Raw genomic sequence first — 19003 nt, 5'->3', positions numbered from 1 at the left:
AGGCTTCCAGGCAGTAGGTCCCTATAAGATGATAGCCTTATATAGGAGGAGTCTCAAGGTTTATTTTTTCATGCTTCCAGGGATATTTCATACATACCTGAGCAGAGGAACAGTTCCTTTAGTGCTGTTTTCTTTCTCTAAAATACAACACAACACATCACTGAACTGTGTGGTCTCTGGAGTAGCACAGCCCGTTGCAGCATCTTGTTACAACGATGGATCAGTGATTAGTGCAGTCCTTATCTGCAAGGTTATTCAACAAGTGCAGCCTGAATCCTGGTACTTTCAGTATTGTTTCCACAGTTGAAAAACGAAAAGCTCAAAAGCTTTCACACGTTCATAGATAATTCATGGGTAGCATCTCTGATAGCTCACGAATTACACCTTAGGCAACTAGTGAAATAGTGACACAGTTTTTACTTATTGGCATGTACTTTCATCATCCTGGTAGGTTTAGAAAACTTTGAATAGGAAGAGTAATAAAATAAAAATGTTTGCTTGCTATGCAGTGTGGAATCTCTTCTCTTTTGAGCAAGGACAGTAGCATAACTTGTTGGATTTGAAGTTAGCAAGCTGATGCAGCCTGGAGGGTTACTTTCAGTATTCACTTGTATGTTACAAAACTGCCTTGTTCTGGTAAGACTGATTGCTGTATGTTCAAGTAATGTAACTATTTCAGGTATGTTATCACTGCTCTCCTGCTTTGTTCTCTTTTTTTCTTTTCTTTTTTTCTTTTCCCCCTAATCTTGTGATATATATAAATAAGATATTTATAAGATGACTGATCTGCAGTAGCTCGGGGTGAGTTTCTCCCTGGTTTTTAAGCACTATTTGGATTAGTTTTTAATATTTCCTTTATAACCAAATGAGAATGGATGTTGAGGTAGTGTTTTTGTGAGGGCAGGGTTAGGATTAGTGTTACTGTTGTTAATAGCTTATAGAGACATGCGGGGACCTGCTGCAGCCAGGGAATGGAGGATAACTGCTAATCCATGGCTAGTGGAAAGCTACACTGTTCAATGCATGTTTGGTGGACTCAATTTTTAAGAGGGAATTTTTGAGATATTTGTTTTCCTAGTTTACTGAAAGTATTGCAATGAGTCCCAGTGGAGAATTTTGTTTTTCTGTCATAGTTTTGGCTTGCCTAAGCTTCCATGAACAGGTGTGCATCCACTTCTGTTTGTTACCTGTTGTTACTGACAAGGCTGGGTTGCAGCAAAAGTCTGAAATTTTCCATTTTGTTTCCACTGTTTAACAATGCTGTATATGGAACATACTGAGCTCCATATAGGGCATTCTTGGGAATTGAATGAGAACAAACAGAATAGAGACTGTTCCTGCAGGCTGTGCTGCTTAGTCATCTTTCTTCTCCTTCTGTCAGTGTTCTTGGTTAAATAACACGCCTTGGAAGAAAAGCCTCTGGCCAGCTTTTCCTCCTGTCATTCCTGCTTTGTCAGATTGACTCTTAAATAGTAGAGTTAGTTTCCTGGCTAGGAGGTATTGCTCTCTTCCCAGAAGTATTTGCTGGAGCAGCCAGCTGGGAAATGGCTGTTGCCCCAGTGAGTACGTGCCCACTTCAGGGTTAGGCAGCAGAGGCACAGAAAGGGCTTCTGCTTCTTTCGAGAGACAGGATTTTAAGTTCCTCTTCTATGATAAATATTGTGACACTGTGAATGCATCTTTCGGGCTGAATTACGTGGGCATGGGGAGAGCTCTCCCTGCCTCCCATCCCCATTTCCTTTCCTCCTTCGTATAGCTGACTCTGTTTAGCAGCCTTCCTTAAGGAATACAGCATGTCAGAATTTGGAGGTGTAACAGTGACCTGTTTGGGAAACAATAAAGCAATTCATATAAGTTGTTCAACATCAGTTCAATAGTTTGTATCTCTTTGTTAGTACCAAGCATTTTACCTAAACAGTTATACTTCTGAATATAGGCAAAGAGGAATGATCATGCAGTTCTAATTTAAGAGCCTATTATGTTCTTCTGCCATGATTGCTATCAAACTATTGGTGTAGTGCATAGACAAAACTCTGCTATCTGACCTACTGCTTATATCTCTTAAATCCATAATGTATGATACTGTTATGCTGAAAAGTCATTCTCTTAAAGCCCTTAGGACTTGCATTTAAAAGTTGTGCGTGGGGTGGAGGCAATAAGAGCAGTAGGTTTTGTGAAGTAGATTTTTCAGGAAAAGGCAACTGAGATGGAAACACGAGGCCTACTTAGCTTTAGGAAGGTGCATCTCTGCAAAGGTGCTAACAGTATCAATGCATATTTCTGGTTAAGTCAGATTCCTTCCAGGAGGAGGAGTTGTATTTGCCTGTGGAGGTGAGATATAAACTTACAAAGATGATACTTCTGGAAGTAGGAATAAAGTAGACTGATTGTATTTTTTCTTTACTCCCAAGTATCAGATCCTAATTGCTGTTTCCAATAAAGTTACCTATTGCTAATCAGCAGCCTTCTGTTCCCTAAAACCATGTTTGTGAAATATGAATACTTCAGTTCTGAATGTGTTTAGTAAAGCATAATGATGATGATCTGCTTTTAAACCTCTTCAGAACAATGAGAAATTGCAAGCACTTGTAGGCTCCCTAAAAGTATACCACTGTAATAATGCTATCAACGTGTATGTATGAATAATATGTACAGATTGGGTGGCAATTAAAGATCAAAGGGCTGAAACATATATAAAAATGTGAACATCTCATACACTGCTGAGGGGAAGACCTCATACTTCAGTGCAAAGTGCATCAGTGCTGGCTTCCTTCAGCTGTCAGCAAACCAGAGGATTTTGAAAGTATTGTATTGACACTGAGATTGACAGGTCTTCGTGGGATTCATATTTTAAAGGTTTTGAAAAGGTTATTGGCTAATATGGCTAATTAGGCACGTATCTTTCTGCTGTTCTTAAAATGTTAGGGTTGAGGATTTGCTTTGTGTGTGCTACATAATGACATAAGCCATTAAGATAATTCAGTATTGCAGTGTACAGCAGCACTATCTCCACTCTGAAATTCTAAGAATCTCAATGCTTATCTTATCAAGCTTAACTAGGTTTGTATTCGTATGTTATTATGTAGTTGTTATTGCAGTATTATTCCAGTCTAGGGTTTTAATCTAGGATTGAGAATATGACCATTCTATTCCGTTGACAAGTGAGAGAAATGCTTTTCTTGCTGTGACTAAACTGTATTTTTGCTAACAAATCATGTAATTTCATATTTTTGCTAGCTCTTTTTTTTTAATAGAAGTATGCCAAAATTACTGCATTGATAAACACAACACTCTTTACACTTTCTTATTTTAATAAAAAAAAAGTTAACTGGACAAAGCACATTTCAAGTAGTTTAAATATAGAATAGTATTCTGCCCTTTGACCCATACAAATAAACTTTTAACTTGCTGGACTGACTGCAGCCACCTGGTCTCTGCTCCCTGTTCTTATGGCTCAGGCAGAGGGATCTGAACCAGAACATGGAAAACCAGGATTCCCAAAATACTGCATGTTCCTTAAAATACAAGCTATTTCTGTGACATACTTTAGATAAAAGGAATATTGTTGCTTACTTCAAACTGTAGGTACCAAAACATTTAAAATAAAATTTAGCAAGTGGGGAAACTAGTAACTTTTCTTCCCTTGTCTTAATGGAAATCTTGGTGAAAATGTTTTAAAGTGACCGAAGAGTAGATATTTCTAAGGCAAAACTTACAGTGAACTCAGAGTGTCCTAGACTTCTTCAGCTGCATATTAGAAGCTGATGGAACTTCCTTTTGACTTACCCTTAACATCTTTATTTGTCTACTAAATCTTCTTTCTGAATTCTGTGAATTCTGAGTTCTATGCAGCAGGAGAAAGAGAATTGAAAGGGAATCAAAAGAATGAGTAAGGAATAAATGGATAGCTTAAAAACAAGAGCGAGAAAAAAGAATACTGTTAGGTAACAGTAACTGGGGTACAGGCAGTAGCTGTGGATTTGAAGAAGTTCAATGTATTGATAGGGTGGATGTCTAAATTAGATTAAAGCTACAGCTTCCAAAAGCCTTACTGGGCACTGACATGAATTGGAGTGAAACTGTTACCCCTCCTTAGGCTGAATCTTGAATTCCTCCCTGTGTTTGTGAACCAAATAAATGTCAAAGTGCAGGTCTTTGAAATCATGTTTTAGAGAGTATTCTAAATTGCATGATGAACAGTAGACTCGTTTTGTCAGTTTGGGATCATTTTCTGCCAACATGTTTTCTTGCTTGCATTCTAGTTTTCGATGATGGTGATGAAAGGACCTTGAGACGAACTTCATTATGCTTGAAGGGAGAAAGGCACTTTGCAGAAAGTGAGGTAAGATGATGGACATAGATTGAAAACTGGGTAGTAGAAGGTTAATTCTTTTTCAGATAAGAAACTGCAAATTAGCTTTGTTTCTTCTTTGTTCACGTAGACACTTGATCAACTGCCACTAACCAACCCAGAGCACTTTGGAACTCCAGTTATTGGGAAGAAATCTAATAGAGGAAGAAGATCTTCTCTTCCTGTGTGAGTTTTGTTAGTGCTCTGTTCCTTTATTTTAGTGTCCTTTGCTAAAGTTGTTGTCCAGTTAAGGCTGTAACAGTCTGGATGGATTATCATGTGAGCTGCATACACGGATTATGGACTGAGAAGTTCAGTTCATGCAGACTTGTTCATATTTTAGCAGTAGTATGAAATTGATGTTTTATTGTTGCTGTTTTTGTCCCTTGTAGTAGCCTTGAATGTCCATTCTCCTTTCACATAATACGAAGTCATGTCAGGAAATGTGGGATTTTTAAGCTGCTTTATAAAGTAGGAAAAAAGGTGCTTTGAAATTTTAAGGGTGGAGATTCTTTCTCTTTGTTTCATGTCAGTGCACAATCATATGCTGATTCACGTCTCCAATTCCAACATGGTGCTACTATTTGGAAAGAATTTCTACAAGGGTCCTTTAAGTCAATGCATTTATTATTTAGGAATATTTCCAGCCATTTCAGTTCTTAAAATTATAATTTTATTTCTGAGTCCTTGCAGAAGAACAAGAAAGATCTGGCTGTTAAGTATTTTTGCTTTCAAATATTAACCTCAAGTGAAAACTTTAAAATACTGTATCTTTTAATAATTCAGAACTGAAGATGAAAAGGAAGAAGAAAGTAGTGAAGAAGAGGATGAAGATAAAAGGCGTCTCAATGATGAACTGCTTGGCAAAGTTGTGAGTGTGACTTGTAATTCTGAGAAGGCAGACTGGTATCCAGCTTTGGTAAGTTGTTTAAAAAATTGAAATCTTTAATTTCACACTACTGTTTTTTGACAAGAATATAACCCAATTTGCTGCACTGTTCCTATAACAGTTTTCTTGGTTTGGGCAGCTTGCACACTTCTGCAGCAAAGTTGTAAATGCAGTCAGACCAGCTGTGTTGCCCATATTCTCTAAAAATCCAAATATTCTACAGTGTCTGTGAACAGTGGAAGAACAACAATGAATATTTGTGTCTAACTTACAGTTTAATGGCTCTTAAGTCAGCCGAAACTGTACGTGAAATGATTGATATGTAATTAATTTTTTCTTGGTGTTTAATGATTGCCTTTTTTCTTAGGCTTTCAGGTTTAATTACTAGTTCCTATCATGCATACATCTACATGAAACGGGGTTCATCTAGCAGTAGACTGGCTACTATTTTCATCTGACTACATTGATTGATCCCGTTTATTACCTTTTCTAACAATAAATATTGACTAAATTCAAGTCCTTTGCTTGTACTGTAAGGGCAGATCCTCTGTAAGCCCAAAACATTTTATAGAGACACATAAAAAGTTTTTTTGTCTTGAGTAGACATTTCTAATAGTGCTAGACAAGCTTAATATGCATCTTCTGTCACTCAAAAAAGATGTGATTGTTGCTTGGAGCGTTGAACAGATGGACAGATTTTGTTCACAGAGTTTTGCAGATCCCATTTAATATTGGGTGCAAAGTTGACTCTGAGTTAGCAGCTGTACCTCAGTTTAAAATGTGAAATGTGGTGTGGCTGTGTGTCTTTTGATTGCTGTATATTGCTTGATGAATGGCAGATTTGAACTTTACGTGGTTCCAGGTAGGGGATTTACCTTCCTTAGTGGCTGTGTAGCTCTCTGTGAGCTGAGAAGCAATAATGTCTTTCTGTCTGTCTGCTTTGTCTGAATGGGGTGGTCCACGTTTCACTGAATTCTGGTAGATCCAGGAGTTTATCTGCATTCAGTGTGTTTTTGTCCACATGCATGGCCTGGAATAAAATGTAAACTTGTTTGTGGTGATAGAAATACTGCAAATGAATTTATAGCACCTTTTTAGACTTCTGGAGTTAATACTGCTGTGGAAGAATGCACTGGAATCTGTACTGGTTTATATTACCTACATCCCCAAAAAAACCCAGCAACCTACTTATCTCTTGGGCTGAATGCCTCAGATCAGGATTTGATATAGAGTAAATAGGTCTGTAACTTTTTTTGTTGTTGTTTTGAATAGTTGTTGCAAGCAGTTCTTCTATGAACGGGAGAAAAAACTGAGTGCATGAATAGGACAATGCAGTGTCAGCTCTGTAGAGGAGTAGTTTGAGTTTACAAATGAAATAGTAAACTTTTCCAGCTTGTACATGACAAGTAGAGTAAATAGCTTGAGATAAACTGCCTCTTGAAATTGTTATTTTTGGCCCTGCTAATATCAATTGGAGTATGTTGCTTTTCTCAGAGCTGAAAATTATGCTAGAAGAAAGAAGGAAGCAGCTATTTTCCTGCTGTCATTCCTTTCAAGATAAGCTATTTCATTTTCTTTTCTGCTTAAAAAAAAATGTTTTGTTTGAAATTTCAGGTTGTTTCTCCCAGCTGTAATGATGACATCACAGTGAAAAAGGACCAGTGTTTAGTCCGATCCTTTGCAGATTCCAAATTGTAAGTAACAGCTTACCTTTATTAGATTTATTACTTTTTCATTCTTTTCCTATAGAAGATCTTGCTTCTGAAGATGTTATCAGCTTTTTCCAAAAGTGGAGGATCCAACTTTGTGTGTTGCTGCTTGTATACAGTTGCTGTTCCTTTGTGATATAAAGTGCAAACAAGAGGTTCTTCACACATAAGAAGAAGGCTTGCAATATTGTACATTTTGGGTAGCATGCATAGTTACTGCTCAATTCCAATTTAAGGGAATTTATACATATATTTTTAACCTTTGTCATTCATAGTTCAATTCCAACTAATTTCTTCTTTGTGCTCTCCCTGCTTCCCCCTTTATGTTGTATTTGTACTACGGATTGGTACAGGATTCGGTGTCTTCAGAGAGGAAAAAGAAGTCAGCAACTTCAGAAAACAAACAAACAAGTAGATGTTAACTTCTGGTCATTCCTGTTCTGTAAAGTGTGTTCCAGTTTCAAGAAATGTCTTAACTATTACAGCTGTCACGTGTGTCTGTTGCAGTAGCTTCAATACCTGATTGACCCATTACCTCGTGTGCCCAGGTGGCGTTGCTGTTTAAATAGCAAAGTTTAAAAAGTATTTAATCTACTTCAAAATTTTAAGTGGATGTAAATTAACTGTTTAATTAAAATATTTATAGAATCTCAATCAAGAGTTCTGGGAAAAGAAAGAAAGGTCTTCTAACCTTTTCTTTCCTGCCCTTATACCCCCTTGAAAAAACTGTGAGTGGGTGAGTGGATGGTGGGAGAGAGAGACGTGTGTTACTTAAGGAAAAGCATATTCAGAAGAATACCAAGACTGTTTGTGACAGTTGTTTCCCCTTATTTGTCCTTTCTCATGCACTTCTAGTGCATCTGTCTCAGCATACTGTAACCAGAAACATCCTTGGTGGAGGCCACCTGCACTCTTCTTCCTCACTTTTGTGATTTCTAATAGCCACAATGTTGACTCAGGCACGAGTATTTGGTCACTGAAACACATTTCAGGTAGCAGAAGGCTGCATTCAATTTTGCTTCTTAATGTAGACACGTCGTCAGCCTCCTAGATTAGTTTGGCTCTGAATACTGAAGGTACAGGGTTGTTGGAAAAGCATGCAGCCTTGCTCTGTTTTACTCTTTTTTTTTTTCCCCATAGTATTTTGGCTTTAAATTCAGAAAATGGCAGCCTCCAATTCCTAAGGTTTTTCTGAATGTAACGAAAGAAGAAAAAAAAACTTATGGTAATAACTCACTTGTAAGGCTTTCCTCGCAGGTTGGTTAGCATTTCTATTGTAGCAGTTCAGTAACTGAGTAGTTTTTATAACTTCAGAACAGAGCAATTTCCACATATTTTGCTATGAGGATGGTTTGTCAGCAGTGCATCAGTGCAGGTGTGTGAGTTTGCCTTGTTCTGTGCTAGTGGAAATGTGTTTTGAAAATAGAATGCTTGTTTCTTTTTAACTCATTGCAGTTCTGGGTAGCAGCTATTGGTTGGTGCCTTTTGTATTTAGAAAATGTTTTCTGCCTTTGGAGAGTATCTCAACTTTGCAAATGTGTGCAGGCTGAACGTTTGCCATACAGAAACTTTATACATTTTTCTTAATTATAAGGATTCTTTCATGTCTGAATTTCAGACATGAATATTGGGAACTTATTCTGGTTCTAAATCTTGTAGTAGGGCCCACAGTAATAAATGCCTTACACATTTACTTGTAGGAAAGGAGCTTGAAACTGAGTAAGAAATACCAGAATTTTTAGAAGTCTCTATTTGTATGGGTCAAATACTTGTTTCACTGTGTTATAAAAGTAACAGAACTTTCTTCTTTTTTTCAGTTACTCAGTAGCAAGAAAAGACATTAAAGAAGTAGATGCTCTAAACTTACCAAAATCGGAGTCCTCCCCTAAAAAAGGTAAATTTGAGTAAATTCTAGGTGTTTTAAAAATGTAGACTTAGACAGTAGTAATGTTAACTTTTGTAGAGTAACAACTGCACGTTGGTTTGAAGTGAATGCTCCTGGTCATCCATTCTGCAAACAGCTTTAAGTGTGGTAAATTAGAGAAGCTTTGGATACAACTGCCTAATTAATAACATAGCAACTAATAGAAGTGTTGCTTATTTGGTTTTGTTTCCTTCTTTCATTCCACTCCAAATTTATGCAAATTAAAAAGGTGATTTGGAAGGTACAGTGTTTGAAATGTCATTGAAAGATGGCATTTTGAGTTTACCTCTCCTGGAATCAATGTTTTATGCTATGGTTGGAACACTTTATGTCTTTAAATGAAAAGTACCCAGACATGGAAGTGTAACCTTTAATAGAATAGCTTATGTCAATAGCCTGAAATTAATGTTTGATTGAAGAGCATAATTACAGAGGTTGATTTTCTGAATGGATGGATGATGTGACTACAGCATTTGTGTTTTTCCTGAGCTTGTGAAGGCCAGTTTCTCACCTTAATGTAAATCTTAAACTTTTAGTGCTGTTCATCCCAGTCAAAACGTATCATTTTTAAAGGTGAAATGTTCCAATGTTTATTTAAAAAACAAATACACAAATGAGAAAAACCACCACCCAGAGTTGCTTTGTTTTGAGTAAAGATGTGGAGCAGCTTCTTTACAAGTGAGGTTTTAACGTAATGCAAGTAAGACAGCTTGAGGTGGTTTTGATTTAAGATTTCCCACGTGCTTTCTTCTTATTAATTATTTCAGAGTACAGGAACTCTACCAGCAGTTGTTAGGTGCTGGTGCTTTTTCATCTCTAGCAAAGGTTTGAATGGTTCTTTGCAGTATGTCCCTCTTTTGGGTAATCTTCTGATTCCTCTTTGTTGAAGAAAAAGAATTTGAGGTATTCTTGCTGTACAAGCATGACTTCTTCCCATACCATCACTCCCTTATTCATTAGAGTGGTTCTCTTATGTCCAGACATGAATGGGACAGAATCTCCTTAAGCAGCTTTCTTTAACAAAATATTGGTGTGGGTTTTGTTTGTGTGTTTGTTTGTTTTTACAGTCTAAACTTTAAGGCATGAAGATCTCTTGAAAAGAACAAAGAAATTCATGGTATCTTAACTGTGATGGTTTGGGGCTTTTGTTTGTTTTTAATTGGTTTTACTGCAATATTTGCCACTTTCCTACAGAAACAAAACAGCTTTGCAGTTGCATGGAAAATGTGGATGAGCAAAGGTCTTTGATACTGTACTAAGACTTACAGCTATTTATTTACAGTGTTCATGAGGACAAGTGTCTAGGAAATAGAGTCATAGAATGGCCTGGGTTGCAAAGGAGCACAATGCTCATCCAATTCCAACCCCCTGCTATGTGCAGGTCACCAACCAGCAGCCCAGGCTCCCCAGAGCCACATCCAGCCTGGCCTTGAATGCCTCCAGGGATGGGGCATCCACAACCTCCTTGGGCAACCTGTTCCAGTGCCTCACCACCCTCTGGCTGAAAAATACAGATGGATGTTCTCAAATCTAAGCTCCTTGAAGTTCTGCTACTTGATTTTTAAAACCTGTCTTTAAATATGTACTATGTAGACTGAGTGTTTAAAGCTGCTCCATCACTTACTATCACTTTTGGTTTAAGTTTGCTTTGTTAATTTACGGGAGTATGAAAAAGAAATTGAAAAATGCTTTCTGATTATAAATACTTGGGATGAGGTAAAAAGAGGGCCCTTCCTTCTGTAGGGCTTCAGGAAGCGAGCACCTTTCTCAGCACAAAGGTGGTTCCTCGGAACTGGAAGATGGACATAAGTGAAATTATGGAATCCTCTAGCAGTGATGAGGAAGATGGAGCTGCTGCAGAAACTGATGAAGAGGAAATAAAAAGAGAAGAGAAAAATGAAGAAGTACTGGTAAGTCTGGGCAATTTCAGTTACTCTACAGATAACAGAATAACATGGATGTCTAAAGGTATTCTGCTTCATAAAGTTCTGCTCTTAACTTCAGAGCTGTGCGTCCTCCCTTTGCTCCTAGTCAAAAATAAAGAATAAAAGGCAGAAAAGAGTGATGGAAAGAATCTGGGTGAAAGAGAAATGAGCAAATGGATGCTGAGTCAAATAGTAGTGATCCAACGCTGTATAAAAATGGCTTTGTATTTTGCTTTTGAACTTCCTATGTAGCTCATATAAAAGTAGTTTGGTTCTGAAAATCATTGCTTGATGAGAAGACAAATTAAACTACAGAAGCAAAATTGCAGGGCTGACAAAGTAAGAGCTAATGCACAGTGCCTGTTAGAGCTCTTTGCTGCCTAAGACACCAAAAGCAGTGCAGTACCTTTGTATGTGAGTCACAACGTCAGCTTTTTTCTGATCTCTACTAGCTCAGGTTAGGGATGGTACCAAGTGGAGGGAGTTTAAAACTCAATTGAGATTTAGGGCAAAATTTCAGCATTATTTTGAGTGATTTTCCACAACCAGTTTCCTGTCATCAAAAACGTGTTTCTCATTGTTCCTTTCATACCTGCTACCTGTCTCTAAATGTCGATGCTAAACGAGTACTAAAGTTGGAGGAGGGGGTTGGTGGTGAGATTTGTTTGTTTTTCCTTTGTCTCTGGCCGTTTTCACGATGAGCTTGGCGACGTTTGGTTCTTTATACAGAAAAACAAAGCGAAGTCCGTCTCCTGACGAAGGTCAAATATCGTTTCCCTTTCACTTCCCCTGCAGCGTGTGGTTTTGTCACACCAAAAACAGAATGGCTGTTCATACTTGGAGGCTGCCTACGGTGTTGCCACAGCAACGTTCTGTTGGCGTGGAGTGAGCATGCTCCAAAAAGAGAGGAAGATTTAGCAGAGGCTTGGCAGCCTGCCAGGGGAGGCTTGCCAGATGCTTTGAAATGGGCTGTCTCTTTCTTTGCCTTTCATGTAATGTCTGATTTTTTTTTATTTTTTATTTTTTATTTTTTTAATTTTTTTTTTTATTGTGGAAGAGAATGTAAGTAATGCTGTATAACTGCGGATGCCGTGCCGTGAGAGAGAGAGAGAGAGAAAGAGAGAGAAAACAAATATTTGGAAGTCAGGCTGAAAGATGTCCAGGCATTGGGCACGTTAGGCAGAAAGGAAATAAAACCATTTAACATTTGAAAGAATGCAGCTCGTAGGTAAGGATTCTGTGTTTTAATCTGTAATGTTAGCGTGCTTGTTGAGAATGTGGATTCGGAGGTAGATTTTGTAGATTTCTGATCTGTGAACTGTCTGGTGGAGCATGCAACCAGGCTGGAGCTTTTCACATAGAAAGGACAATAAGAAGCTATTTTTAGGTGTTAATTTTATGGCTTAATTGCTGTTCCGGAATACGAAGTGGATGTCTATATGAAAATAATGGTCTGATTAGATAAACCTAAGGCCAAATGTGTGTGGAATATAAAATCCTTTGGGGTTTTTCCTCTGTTTGCAGTGAAAAGGAGTGAATAGGCCACATTTTGCAGGGTGTGAACTGTTGCAGTCTGTATTAGTCTGTTTGTATTAATGTTGCCTGAATTTGCTGAATATCAGTACTAAAAATTAAGAATTGATCTACTTGTTTTCTTGTATCGCTTTTTAATGGCATTTTTTGTGGCTTTTGCAGAAAAGTGCTGTGTGTTTGAAACAAAGAAGGGGAGGGAGAGCTTGGTGGTTTAAAAAAAGAAAAGGAAGAAGGAAAAAAAGAGCATTCCTATAAAAGAAATAGGGCTGTTTTTAAGGAATAATCCAAATATAAAGAAGTGAAACAAAAGATTACAGACACGCAGATGTGTTGGTATGGAAAGCTGTGGAATCCATTAATTCCAGGTGACATGTAGGGATATAAAAATAAGCTGAGCATCTTCATGCTGAAGCTGTGTAGCAGAGGAAAGGTAGTAATCTCTTCTGATTCTCAGAGCAGAATTGTCATTTCAGCCCATTAAATCCAATTCCTGATTCAACTGTTAGAATCTATGATTTGTTTGAATTGTGGGCCAAGCTAGCTGCTGCAGTAAGAGAGCATTTAAAGAATTTGTCATCATTTCTTTTTTTTTTTTTTTCCTTAAAGGGCAGTAATACCAGTTGCAGAGAACTGATGAGTGAACGATGCTGCCTTGCCATTATTTCACTGCAAATGTTGAATTGCTCAGATTTTGCATTTGTATTTTGTCGAGTTTCTCATTTAATAATCAAGGTCAAAATAGCTTCTGCCCGTTCTCTGCCAGAATACCTTCATTGGACCTTTTTGTCTTGGGACTGCATGTTGTTACATTGCTGGCAATGGGACAGAGGTTTACAAAATGATCGTTTTTCCTCCACGCCCCTCAATCCCATCTTCTGAAATGCAGAGTAGCTTTGCTGTCACAGCTTGGCCTGCTGCTGACCTGCTGTGATAGGCCTGCCTTAAATCAATCAAACGGCCTCAGACCTACTTAATATGTCATGAAACTATCAAGTTAGTCAGAAGAGTCTGATTCTGAGGGTGGAAGGGATCCTATTTTTCTGAAGTAGGATCTTTTATAATGGTAGTGGAGCAGAGACCTGCTACAGCTAGTGATGACAGACCCTCCTATTTATCCAGCAGCTGGATTAAAATCTGTAACTTTGTTTTGACACAGGCTGTCTTGCTAATTACGCCACCTTTCATCAGATATTTATAGTGCAATTAGAATTACTGTTTTCAGGATTGTCATGGTTGTTCTGTGATGTCTTTCATGCTCTGAAGAATGGGAGCAGTACGGCGGTGGTGAGATGCTAATCCTCATTGCTGGTAACTGACTTGTGTGGTCCTGAGTTGATTCTAAAGGAAGAAAAGGTGGAAATTGCTTGCCATTGACTTTAACAAGGATTGTATTGGATTGAGTTGCTCAGCATGTTCATCTGGTTGGATTTTTGGCAATGCTTGCAATGGGTAACGCAATTTGGGATTACTTCTGATTCACACCGTGAGGTTTGAATAACAGAGCAGATCTTGCTTATGTCACAAAAGGTGAGAAAAATTAGGAGGTATTGTAGAAAAGAACTTCTTTATAAAATGAAATTTAAAAAAAAAAAAAAAAAAAAAAACAACAAACCACTCGTGGTTTGACTCCAGGTAAGAATCTGGATATTTCTCTTGGTTTTTATCTAGTTTTCAACCTGGCCTAATGAGATGGTTGTGATTTAAGGGTATGTTTGGCAGTCAAAGGATACACTGCAAATAGAAGGAAAGAGAATAGAATCTGAAGTCCAATGTCTCCATAGGGATGGAAGCTTTTCTTGTGCTACCTAATTTTTGTTAAAAATCTTATTATGTATACTGGTACATTTGTTTGTAATTCAGTTGTTCTGCAAGGGGAGAAATCATCCCTGTTTGCTGCTTCTCAGGATAAAATAACCAAATACCTGCTGTTGTACAGGGGAACTTGTAGGCAATGTTTGTTCCTTTTGGTCTCCCTGAAGACCTTTCTGACTCCAAAGGAATCAAGATTTCAACATGCAGTCTGTTCAGTACGTGTTCTTAATGGTACATTAACGTTAAGAACCCAATAAGAGTGAGGAATTTGCTTTTAGTTAGAATTTTGCAAGTTTAAAAGGATTTCTGTCCTACCTGTAGAATTGGCTTTAGTGTCGTGGAAGACTCCAACCTGACCTTTTATTCTTCCACTTTTAATTTCCCCCCCTTAATCAAACATGCAAAACATGGCCAGAGAAAAACAAAAACAAATAGTTAAAATTAAAATACTTCCATACTGCTTCAGAGTAGTTCCTGATTCTCATGTGGTCTTTTCTCTTAGAATCACAGCATGGCCTGGGTTGCAAAGGAGCACAGTGCTCATCCAGTTCCAACCCCCTGCTATGTGCAGGTCACCAACCAGCAGCCCCGGCTGCCCAGAGCCACATCCAGCCTGGCCTTGAATGCCTGCAGGGATGGGGCATCCACAGCCTCCTTGGGCAACCTGTTCCAGTGACTTTGAGAGAGCAAATAAAATGTTACCTGAATTATCCATTTCTGTCCCAGCCCGTGTATAGGGATGGTTGGGTTCATGTTTCTTCCTGGTAGAGATGAACTTTTTAAGGCTTCTCATCTTCATGTATTGCAGAGTTGCTAACCTGTTGCAGTAGGTTTAATTCTTTTCATTCCCTTAATTCAAATTCAGCATCAAGAAACAAACATTAAAATGATGAAAACAGATTTACATTAATCCAGACAACTTGTCCTAAGTGTGCACTCTTCTGAACTCTGCGTCCTGTACACATTGCTCTTCTTAGCTTGCATTTCTTTCACATAAGAGTTAGCTGTGTTGTTAGTCTGTTAATGACATAAAGATCTGCCCCTGGTACCTTGGCTTGGTGTTGACTGAGTGGATGATGTGTGCCTGTAAGCATTCTTCTTCTGTGCCCCCACTCAGCTGTTCAGGTTAACATCTACAGAAGCTTCGACATTGTTCTGTAGAGTAAATGATGAGTCAGGGTAACTGAGCTGTGTTCTTTGTGAAAATCACACTAAGGATAGAGGGGAAAACTCATGGCCCATAAAGGGGCTGGAAGGCAAATGAAGCAAAATCAATTAGATTTCTGCAAGTTCACAGGGTTTGTGTTCTGCTTATTTTTGAGAGTAACGACCATCAGCTAATTTGTACAAAATACATGAGAGAACTGTTAGTATTATTTGAAAGGTAATATGAAATGGAATTGGGAGATGCATGATACAGAAGTCCTGTGTTCGTTGCTGCTGTCGGTTTTCGGTGTTTATCGTATCCTCTAAATGATGTGACCTGCTCATTAGAAAGGATGAACAAACTCTCAAACACCCCCACATTTGGTCTGTCAGTGATAAGGCAAAAAGGACGTTCTGGAGCTTTATTTATTTATTTTGAAAATGAAATGTGGTGGCCTGAAACAAAACACATTTTGTCACATTGATCTACTTCTAGGTATTGGATGGACAACAAGGGTCTTGATTTTGAACTCCTGGCACTAACAAATCTGATATTGTTTTGCTTCTCATTTGAACTTACCTTTGGCACTGTCTCTTTTTTTGCATTGTCTCTATAAGGCAAATGAAATGGAAAGACAGAACTCTCCTTAAGAAAGCTAATTTTGAAGAATTCCCTCTATAAACTTATTTATTCCCAATCTAGAAAGTAGGCCTGAGTGTCTGGATATAGAGGTGAGTTTTCAGAGGATATCGGCGTTGCCTCATTGCTGGCTGGAGGGATATTCTAGGAACTGTAGCTCTCCATTCGCTCACTGATGGTGATGGCAGGTTGTGGCATCAGCATTTCATGTGTCATATTGAGGTCACTTCTCAGAAGGAGTTGCTGCCTTCCCTGGGGTGGGTGCCAGGCATGACACAGACTGTCCCTGTTGAGGAGTGCCAGCCTGGCTCACACACAGTCTGCAGGGAGAAGTGAGTATGGAACTCAGGATCTCACATATTGCAGTCAGGTTTCCTGTCCCCATTCTGTAAGCATGTAAAAGCTTTCATCTTTCCTTTTTGTTTTTCTTCAGGTGAAAATGCTGCACGTCAGTGAAACGGTTAAGGTTCTGTCTGCAAGAGTGCTATTTCTAACCTACATTCTGCTGTTCTGACCTACAGTTCTGGTTTGGCATTCTGCCTCTGTAAAAGAAACGGTTGGAGTGCAGCTCTTCAGAAATATTCCTGAATGCTTAGTGTTGTTGAGATGGATTTGGTTGGGATAGTGAGAGTCGTATTGCCTCCAAGCAGTAAACATTACAGTAGGTGTTAGAAATTTCTCGATCGCAAAGTTCGTGATGTAGCTTGTCAAGAAAGGGAAAAGGAACTGTGGTTTCTATAGCAATAATTCCTTTGCTAACCTGAAAGGATGTAATTCTGTAGATAACTGTTCCTCTTTACATAATCCCTATAATATGCAGCATGAGGAAATGTTGTGATTTCTCATTTAATTTCCTCCAATTATTTCCAAAGAAAAAATGGGAAAATACGAGACAGATACCATCTCTGTCTGATTGCAGGTGATCCCTGTTGGGCTTTGAAGCACAGAATTCACTGATGCAGACAGGGCTGAAATTCATACTGATGCTTTGCAGATTGCTTTCTGGTTAACAAGGCAGTAGCACGCACATTTACATTTCACTGTCTCTCTTCCTGCCTTGGAGCTTTGAGTCTGTAGAACACACAGGAGGCTGAAGTTGAAATTACTCTTCTCCTTTCCTTCTGGAGCTGCATGTGACTTTCCTGTTATTTTTAATAATGTAATGTAAGGTTTTGGACACGTACTGTACGTCTTTCTCTTGCAGTCTTCCTTGTACAAACTGCCTTACCAGCAGTCCTGCGATTGCCAGGCTGGCAGGAAGAATGTGGCATGCATGAAGTGTTGCAGGGAGAAGATTTTGTTGGGCTCTGCTAGAATCTCAGAATTCTGTGAAGTTTATATAGATACTATGTAGAAGTGGATTTTTTCTCTTCCTTTCCCCTAGCCCTCTCCAAATTTATTTTCATAGTTAAAAGAAGAAAAGCATTGTTATACAATGTGGACTACTTACCATAATGTTTTGTAAGTGTTTGTCTTTTTAAGAATTTAAGTTTTAAAGATAAGATGGAGGAACTTAAAATAGAAAAGCATGGAAAATATGCGTTTAGGGAATTGTGGAAGTGTCTGTAAAAGCGTTTCCAAGTGTGAGCTGAAGGCAAGCATCAGTTCTTGATCACAAAAGGAATTACATCTTGAGCATCAAAAATAGGAAGAGTTGGAGAAAGCATTATTCACCAGCCTTAACTGTAGTTTGGGTGAGGAAGGTTAGTAAGCAAACAATGCTATGTTCCTGTGAACTGCTTTGGTGCTGTAAATAACAGACCTCTTCTGTATTAGAATGAGACAGTAAGTGATTAATATTTTCATTTTGAGGATCACGCTTAATGATCTTTCTCGTTTTCTTTTTCTCTTCTTGAGAAACCCACTGAGGAAAGTTTGTCTTCTGCATGTTTCACCATTTTAAGGGTGTGGGGCCAAGCAGAAAGTTCAGGTTTAGTTTTTGCCATTATGCTTCTGTACAAATCAAGTGTTACTTGGCATACTTTGTTTTCATTGTGACCGCATTTGTTTTCACAGCCCGAGGAAGAGCTTGATCCTGAAGAGAGGGACAACTTCCTCCAACAGCTCTATAAGTTTATGGAAGACAGAGGTAATGCCAAATGAATTTTCTTTCATCTTCAGTCCACTTTTCTGCTGGCTTCTGAATGTGTAGTGGATGTTGTTATGAGAATGTTCTCACATCACTGAACAAGGATAACAGCCTAGACAAGGGAAAACACTTCTACCCATTTTCACGTGGCAGATCTGCTTCAAGTTCTTTGAAGCACAGTGCACAAAGAAAACTTAAATCCTCCTTGAGATGTTATTGTTTTGCTTTTGTAAAGCCTTTTTTTTTTTGGTGTTAACAGTCACTGTTAAATAAGCTCTTGGCTGTTTTCTTGTAACAGCCACGGCTGGGAGCTCTGCTGCTGTTAGACTTAGGCTGGAACCTGAGGAGGCTGCTCATGGATGATGAAATTCAACCAACAGATAATAAGAGAAGTGCCATCTTCAGCCCCTTGCCTTAATCATGCACAGATGTAGCAGTGATGCTCACCTGAAGAAAGAACGTTCCACTTTGTCCAGTAGCTAAAACAAGAAAATGGCATATTTAAAATGATTTTAGAATCAGAATTAGGTGAGACTGTAATGAATTGGAACAGTTAATGTCCTGGGGTAAGACATCCATTGGAAAGGCTTGTGCAACGTTTAGGTAGTCAGCAGATACATCCTGCTCTCTTCAGAGAACTGTTGCATAAGTCATTCACATTTGCAGTTGTGATGAGACTGATGCTATATGTGGTGTCAGAATATTTCTCCCTTATTTCCTTTTAATGGAAAAAAAAAAAGTGGATTTTATAGTGGAAAACACATTAGAAAAAAACAACTTACCTTTTGTTAAAGATTGCTGCATTGCTATGTCTGTGACTGTGAAAGTCTGTTCAGTATTGCCAGTGCTTATCGCAGGCTTAGGAACAGATCATGTATTGTGGCAGAGTGCCAGCATCATTTTGAGCCTATCTGTGTAGAACCAGTGTTTCTACAGATAACCTGCCTTGGAGAAATAAGAGGCTTTTAGGGAAAAATAAAAAGTA

At 38.4% G+C, this 19003-nt stretch overlaps 1 protein-coding gene across 1 annotated transcript in view; it reads left to right on the top strand.

Annotated features, from left to right (window-relative positions):
* The window catches only part of ARID4A (AT-rich interaction domain 4A), a 42592-nt gene that overhangs the window by 9612 nt on the left and 13977 nt on the right, over positions 1–19003 (top strand). Inside the window, 7 exon segments of the mRNA XM_010712085.3 lie at positions 4263–4342; positions 4443–4537; positions 5138–5270; positions 6855–6934; positions 8767–8843; positions 10617–10783; positions 17946–18018. Coding sequence (XP_010710387.2) covers positions 4263–4342; positions 4443–4537; positions 5138–5270; positions 6855–6934; positions 8767–8843; positions 10617–10783; positions 17946–18018 — 705 coding nt within the window.

Source organism: Meleagris gallopavo, chromosome 5 (assembly GCF_000146605.3).
Source record: "Meleagris gallopavo isolate NT-WF06-2002-E0010 breed Aviagen turkey brand Nicholas breeding stock chromosome 5, Turkey_5.1, whole genome shotgun sequence".
In the NCBI taxonomy this organism is placed as follows: Eukaryota; Metazoa; Chordata; class Aves; order Galliformes; family Phasianidae; genus Meleagris; species Meleagris gallopavo.
The sequence above is the reverse complement of the archived record's forward strand: the minus strand, read 5'-3'. Positions and strand labels throughout refer to the sequence as shown.